The 7,847-nt window shown below is 56.9% G+C and overlaps 1 protein-coding gene across 1 annotated transcript in view; it reads left to right on the top strand.

The window, feature by feature from the left end:
* The window catches only part of DNM1 (dynamin 1), a gene marked incomplete at its 3' end in the record, with an annotated part of 32,741 nt that overhangs the window by 18,110 nt on the left and 6,784 nt on the right, over positions 1–7,847 (top strand). Inside the window, exons 11-15 of the mRNA XM_015567132.1 lie at positions 1,406–1,492; positions 4,333–4,403; positions 4,611–4,662; positions 4,853–4,864; positions 7,159–7,272. Coding sequence (XP_015422618.1) covers positions 1,406–1,492; positions 4,333–4,403; positions 4,611–4,662; positions 4,853–4,864; positions 7,159–7,272 — 336 coding nt within the window. The remainder of the gene's footprint in view (positions 1–1,405; positions 1,493–4,332; positions 4,404–4,610; positions 4,663–4,852; positions 4,865–7,158; positions 7,273–7,847) is intronic.

Here is a 7,847-nt window from a genome sequence, read left to right as displayed (position 1 = left end):
CATCTCCTTGACCTCCATCTCGCCCTCAGAGTCACCACCCGGGACCTAGTCATGCTAACGTCCAGCTCTCTTCCCACGTAGGGGGACCCACCTGAGTGCCCTGACCCAGGGGCAACGAGTGGCTCTAGCTTTGCCTCCTTGGCCCAGGTGGCCCTGAGTGGGGAGGGCCTCTGAGCAGAACTGGAGGTCCCTGTGGGTGAGCCCCCACCGTCAGCAGCTCAGAGTCTCCCTCCCCGAGGCGGTGCAGGGTCAGAGTCGGAGGGCAGAGGAGCCGTGTCCCTGCGCCTTGGCAAGGAGGGCAGCCATCCATCCTTCCTTCATCCCCTCATCCCTTCATGTGCCCTCTCCCAGCACTGGAGGTGCGCCTGCCCGCCCCTGCCTTCAGGGCGGTTAGAATACTGTTTGACGAGGAGAGATGACAGGGAGACCCCCAATCCAGCTCTTGGGGTGATCGGGCAGGCTTTTGATGGAGGTGACATCCAACAGTGTCTTGAGGAGAGTGAGTCACCCTGGGCTTGGTCCAGAGCCCAGCTAAGCTGAGGGCAGAGTTCACGGGCAGAGGAGGCGGGCTTGGAGCAACTTTCCCTTCAGCCTCCGATGATAAAAACTGGGAGGAAGTGGTGCTGCTGAGCTCCTAACCCCAAAGGGGAGGGTAGAGACAGGTTGACCGGCCAGCTCGGAGCCAGACAGACGTGGCTGGGGATGTCGGTGCCAGTTGGGAGCATGCAGAGAGGGGCACACCGGGTGGGTTCTACTAGGAGGGCCAGGGGCCCAGCCAGGCCCCCGCGGGGTACTGCTCATGCTGCTCCCCGTCTCCGCATGCCCCCCACGTCCTCGCATGTCCGTGCCTGTGGCTCCCGCATGTGTGACCGCTGGTTCCCCCGCCTCCCAGCTCTGACAAGGCGCATGGCCCGTCCCCAGCCTGACTCCGGAGGCACCGTGGGCCCTGTCCTCCCCAGCTCCTTCCTGGATAGGGGTTCCCTGCCTGTCACCCCTCCTCGCTGTCCTTCCACACCTTAGAGCGAGGGGCAGCCCCGAGGGCCAGTGAAAGCTCTGGGAGCTCACAGTCCTCCAGGCAAAGGCCCCATCGGTCCATGTCTGTTTCCAAGATGGGGCCAGGGAGCGAGCTGACTCCCACGGCATTTCCGCCCCTGGAAAGGCCCTCCCATCCCAGGGCCTCGGTAGGACAGGGATGAAGGCCTGGAGCCAGGGGGACCCTGGAACTGCCACTTGGAACCCGCACTCGGAGGAAAGGGGTGGCCGTGGCTTGGTGCCGTGGGCTTCCTGGGCCCCAGGTCTCTCCCCACCCCTCCCGCCCCACGCCCGGGCCCCTGGACTCCGGTGGGCTGGGGTGTTTCCTCCCGTGCCCCCTGTGTACCGGCTCTCTCCCCCCGCCCTTCCCCAGCTCCAGCAGTACCCCCGGCTGCGCGAGGAGATGGAGCGCATCGTGACCACCCACATCCGGGAGCGCGAGGGGCGCACCAAGGAGCAGGTGAGCCACAGCCCCTCTTCCCTGGCCTTTCGCCCTGGCCCTCGGCTGTCTCTTCTGTGTCAGCCTTCCGCCTGCTTCCTGTCCTCAGACCAAACCTCTGCCTCTTATGGCGGGAATATCTGTATGAATTTACTGCTTCAGTGTGCAGTTCTGTGGCATGAAATCCGCTCGCGTTGCTGTGCAAGCATCACCATCATCCATTCCCAGAACTTTTCATCTTCCCCAAATGAGACTCTGTCCCCACAAATACTAGCTCCCCTCCCCCTCCCCCTTCCCCTCAGCCCCTGGCACCCACCACTCTACTTGCTGTTTCTAGGAATTTGACAACGCGAGGGTCCTCGCATAAGTGAAAGCGTAGACATTTGTCCTTTGTGTCTGGCTGATGTCACTTACATAATGTTTTCAGGTTTACCCATGTTGTAGCACGCGTCAGCACTGCCTTTCGGGGCCTGAATGGCAGGCCAGTGTGGGTGTGCACCACCTTTGTTCACCCGTTTGGGTACACCAAGCTGGGTTTTTTCCAGCTTTGGGCCATTGCAAGTAGTTCTTCTAGGAACATAGGTGTACACCTATCTCTTGGAGACCCTGCTTTCAATTCTTATGGGCAGATACCTGGGAATGGAATTGCTGGATCAGATGGTAATTCCGTATAATTCTATGTATGATCATTTTTTGAGGAACCACCATACTGATTCCCAAAGCAGCTGTACCATTTTACATCCCCCTACCCCCCACACACACCCCAACACCTGCTTCTCAACTTCCTGGCAGTCTGTCCTCTGGCGGTCTCTCTCTGGGCCTCTCTCTCTATTTGCGGTTTCTCTGGGTCACCCATACCTGTCCCAGCCACCTCTCCTCCTCTCATGTCCTCATTAATCAAACATTGATTCCACCATTTACTCACACACGTGTTGCTGATTGCCGTCGCTGAGCTGGGAGGAGCAGGCCCCCCTCAGGACGCTCCCAGGCGAGCCCTCTCCCCTTGTCCCTCTCGCATCCTCCTGTCCAAGCCCGCCTCTGCCTCCCGTGTCCCAGCCTCTGTCCTTACACATCCCTTTTCCTGTCCTCAGTCCCTCCCTTTTTGTTTTTGATGTCATTTATGAATTCTTATTGGTCTCTTTATTTTTTTTTTCAAGAGTCTTGGTATCTTCCTTTTTTTTTTTAAATATATTTTATTGATTTTTTACAGAGAGGAAGGGAGAGCGATAGTTAGAAACATCGATGAGATAGAAACATCGATCAGCTGCCTCCTGCACACCCCGCACTGGGGATGTGCCCACAACCCAGGTACATGCCCCTGACCGGAATCGAACCTGGGACCTTTCAGTCCGCAGGCCGACGCTCTATCCACTGAGCCAAACCGGTTTCGGCTTATTGGTCTCTTTAATTACAAGAGTGATAAACACTCAAGGAAAAATAGATGTGATTAGTTACAAGTAAGTGTCCCTCCATCACTCTTCCCTGCTCCCAGCTTCTCCCACAGAATAACCACTATTTTTTAAAATATATTTTATTGGTTTTTTACAGAGAGGAAAGGAGAGGGATAGAGAGTTAGAAACATCGATCAGCTGCCTCCTGCACACTCCCCACTGGGGATGTGCCCACAACCAAGGTACATGCCCTTGACCTGAATCGAACCTGGGACCCTTGAGTCCACAGGCTGACACTCCATCCACTGAGCCAAACCGGTTAGGGCAGAATAACCACTATTACCGGCGTGGTGTGTCCCCTCCGGCATTTTTCCTTGGCACACTCAGATTCCAGGTTCCATCTGACTCTAAGAGAACCACACTCGGTTGAACACCTACTACATGTCAGACATGTCACCGGCCTCATCTCATGGTGTCTTCCCCGCTCCTACGAGACGGAAACAATTCCTTTGTGGAACTTGAGGCTCGGCGACGACAGGCCCCAGGCTCGCAGGAGGCAGCAGGTGCATCAGGAATGTCACTCTCATGGCGACCCAGCTAGGAATCCCATCACTCTCCGTCATTTACAAAGAGGATCTTCCAAAGCCGGAGCCTAGACACTGTCCTCATCCTTTGAACAGCTTTATTGTTTAGAGGGTCCCATCATCTATTTCACCTTTTATTTTTTTAATACAGAGAAGAACGTAGAGAGAGAGAAACATCAAAGATAAGAATCATTGATCGGCTATCTCCTGCACGCCCCCTACTGGGATGGAGCCCTCAACCTGGGCACCTCCTGGTCGATGATCAACCACTGAGCCACACTGGCCAGGCTATTTCACCTTTTGATGGCCATTGGCCTGTTCCCAATTTTTTTCTACTGAAAACCACACCACACTGAACACCCTGATGCATGTATTTTTGCCCACTTGATGAGTTTATCTATGAGATGTAGTTCTAGAAGTGAATCTGTACATTTTAGTGTTAAATATTATCCGATTGCCCTCCAAGAATTCGATCCTAATGTACACTTCCACCAATAGTTGATGAGAGAATCTATCTTCTCACAATTATGCCCACACTGGGTCATTATCAATATTTAGCACTGAACTGATAGGCTTAAAGGGGCCTCGTGGTTTTAGCTTACATTTCTTTCTTACTGGGGGTGGGGGTGAACGTTCTTTATGTATCCTTGTTGGCTATCTGTATTTCTTCTCTGAGTTACCCATTCCCACTCTTTGACCATTTTGATTTGTGCTTCTTGTGTAGGAACTCTTCATTTATTACGGGTCCTGTTATGTGTGTATGTATTTACTTATTACAGACTGTGGATGCATTTATTATGGGCCCTGTAGTGCTGTGAGAATGCCATGCATATTAACACTTTGTGGTGTCTTTCCCACCTGCCTCCTGCCCGGTGTGTCCTGGAAGGTCATGCTCCTCATCGACATTGAGCTGGCTTACATGAACACCAACCATGAGGACTTCATCGGCTTTGCCAAGTGAGTGCTCCCTGGGCAGAGAAGGTGACTGTGTGTGTGTGTGTGTGTGTGTGTGTGTGTGAGAGAGAGAGAGAGAGAGAGAGAGACAGAGACCCAGGCCTTCTGGGTTAACGCTCTGTGTTTGGCGCCCACTGAGCAGTGGCAGTGGAGCTGGGCCTCTTGAAAGGAGAAGTTCTGAGATGAGGCTCTTCCCTCTCTCCCCTTCAGTGCTCAGCAGAGGAGCAGCCAGATGAACAAGAAGAAGGCTTCAGGGAACCAGGTGAGTGAGCCCCGGTGCCCCAGCCCGAGGGATGGAGGGTGCCGGATGGACGCCAAGCTCTGAGAGCCCCCTCCCCAAGGGGAAGGGTCCCCCTCCCCAGCTGCCAGCCACAAGCCTCCCACTCTGCCTCAGTAACCCTCTCTCCTCTCTCCCGATGCTTCTCGTGGTTGATATGGTTACCTCTTTGCAGGATGAGATTCTGGTGAGTACCAGGACTGGGGCTCTTGGCTTGTGTGGCGAGGGGGAGGAAGGGGCCCACTGCAGTGGGGATGGGCAAGAGGGGACCCTTTGGCTTGAGCGGCTTGCACACACCAGCACAGTTGCCCACACATGGTCTCAGGCCAGAGGCCAGGCCTCGCCACACACAGGGTACCAGCACCCTGTCCATCAGTGCACAGGAGCTAAGTGCTACTTCAGGCAGAGGCAGACCCTGTGGGCTGGGGTGGGGGGAAATGCCTGGCAGGGGCCTGGAACTTAGTAGGTGCTGCTTAAATGTCTGTTGGATGACGGACGGATGGGAAAGACGCATGCTAGCCACCTCTACCATGAAATAAAGCGATGAGTGACATGTCATGAGACACGTCCCTCCTCATCTGTTGTGTCCTTCAGATCTCGGTGGACACCTCACTTCTCCACCCCAGTTGTACACATGAGCCACAGAGTCCTGGGCTGCTCCAGAGGCTGGAGTTTCTTTGTAATAATTGAGGTGTTTGTGTGATTGTTTCCCTCCCAAACCCAGCAGGGGAAGGGCTGGGTCTGTCCTGTTCACCGTAAATCCTCAGTGCCCAGCCCAGTGCCTGGCACACGATAGGCGCTCAGTAGAATAAGTAATTAATGAATGGATTATCCCAGGGCCGTTCGGTTCAGCGAACACTCACTGGGGCCTACACTGTGCTGGCCCCTGGACAGGAGGCAGACCCTGGCCCTGCACCTCGGAGACCCGGCCTGCAGGCAGGGCCCAGGCAGGGTGGGAGTCGGGAGCGTGGGCGGTCCTGGTGTGGGGGCTCTGGAGAGGGGTTTGGGTGAGCAGGGAGGAGGGCAGGGCTGGGGGTGGCGAGGGAGGACCAAGGCTGCAAGCGAGGGCACGGAGCCGGGTGACAAAGCCTGCTGGTCAGATGCTGAGATCCACAGTGCCAGGGGGTGGCATTTGGACTCAACTCCGAAGGCAGCGACAAGACACTGAGTGGATCTTCACTGGACGGGGACCGGGTGGGAGGGAGTCACAGGGCACCTGGCTGCGTGTCCCTGTTCACGGCTCAGGCCATTACTCAGCTGCTGGTCCGCCATGGGACTTGGGGAAGCCGGAGAGGGTAAGAGGGCTCCGAGGGTCTCAGGAGTGGGCCTGGCCCCCAGGACTTTCCCACCGGCCCCAGGATCCTGGGAGCTTCTGTGGACGCTCAGAAGAGAAGCCAGGGAGGGAGAAGCAGCTCCCTGTCCTCTCAGTCTGGGCCTCCACCAGGGTCTGGGCCTCCACCAGGGTCTGGGCCGTGGCTCTGCCCTTGGAGTCCAATTCAGGGGTCCCGGTCTGTGCCAATGGCTCAGGACTGCTGCTTCCTGCTGTGGAAGGAGACCTTTGCCTGCAACCCCGAGCTGCCCCCAGGGAGAAGGGTCCTGGGTGTCTCATGCTCAGCCCCTTCCTCCTCCCCCACTCCCTACCACCCCAACCTGTGTCTGGGGACTGGGGCCAAAGACCCTTAGGGCCCTACTATTGTAGCACTCAGGCCACGTGTATTCATTGATCACTTACTGTCTGTTGAGCACTCTGCAAGGTGCTGGGATACAATGATCCAGAGAATTGATAGCTCAGCAAGAGAGGCTGACATCAACGGACACACACACACACACACACACACACACACGCACGCATATGCACACACACATGCACGCGCACACACACGCACACGTTAATTCAAGATCCCAGTTACTGTCATAGTAGAAGATTTAAGGGAGTGATAATGGGGGTCCTGACTTTTACTGGGCGGGGGGGATAGAGAGGGCCTGCCTGAGAATGAATGTGACTTCTGAGCCGATACACAGAGGGGGAGTGGGCATTTGCCAGGCACACAGGAGGGGATGTGCTCTCTAGGCAGAGGCAAGAGCAGCACGTGCAAAGTCCCTGAGGTCGGAAAGAAGCCTGAGAATAAATCGGAGCTTAAGCTGAAAAGGCACTCAGAGCTGTCTTGCCCAGTCGGCCGCCTAAGCTCGGCTTGTGCACTGTCAGCGGTGGGGGCGCCTCTCCTCCCCGGACCAGCAGGGCCCGACGCACGTGGCTCTGACGGTCAGAAGGCTCTTTACCCTGAGCTCGGCCTCCCTCTGTCCTCCAACCTGGTCACTGGTCATTCAAACCAGGCCAGGTCTGGCCCCCACCCTCCGGACCGGCCAGGCCTCCACGAGCTGGGGGAGGGGTGGGCTTTCGAGCGCCTCTCTTTGCCTCCCCCCGCCTCCCCGGGGAAGCCTGGACTCTGCCCACTGACCTCCTGCCCCCTCACCCTGCAGGTCATCCGGAAGGGCTGGCTGACCATTAACAATATTGGCATCATGAAGGGGGGCTCCAAGGAGTATTGGTTTGTGCTGACGGCCGAGAATCTGTCCTGGTACAAGGATGATGAGGTGAGTAAAGGGGTTGGACAGGCTCAGACCCTATCCCTGGCTTGGCAGGGACTGGACCGCCCAGCAGGGGGGTTTACAAATCCCATCAAAGACCCTTGGGTAGAGCTGGGCCGCAAGGATCAGGGGCAGGCAATCCTGGGGGCTCATCGGGGCTGGGCAGAGAAGGTGGCGTGGCAGGACTGGGGAGCCTGGGCTGAGCACCCTAAAGAGGGTGGGCGAGGGTGTTGGGCACCCCCCTAACCCCAAGCCCCGGCCCTGCAGCCGTCCTGTTCTCCTGCTCCAGGGCACGCCACCTCTTCTGTGGCCCCCACAGACCCATGACACACAGAGTCCAGCTGCCAGTCACCCTGTTAACCCCTGCCTCCCAGTCCCCCAGGCCCCAGTGTCCAAGGGACATGCCCAGAGCGCCTCCAGGTTGAGGGATCGAGTGATGGAGTCCCACAGAGGCGCCCCTCTAAACCCCTCCCTGCCCAGTGGGGCACACAGACCACCCCCACCAGCCACCGCCCTCCCTGCTGCTGGTCTCCTTTAAGAATGAGTCTATTTGGCTTCCACATCTGGATTCCAGAGGTGAC

The sequence above is a fragment of the Myotis davidii genome, unplaced genomic scaffold (genome assembly GCF_000327345.1).
Source record: "Myotis davidii unplaced genomic scaffold, ASM32734v1 scaffold142, whole genome shotgun sequence".
Lineage (NCBI taxonomy): Eukaryota > Metazoa > Chordata > Mammalia > Chiroptera > Vespertilionidae > Myotis > Myotis davidii.
The sequence above is the reverse complement of the archived record's forward strand: the minus strand, read 5'-3'. Positions and strand labels throughout refer to the sequence as shown.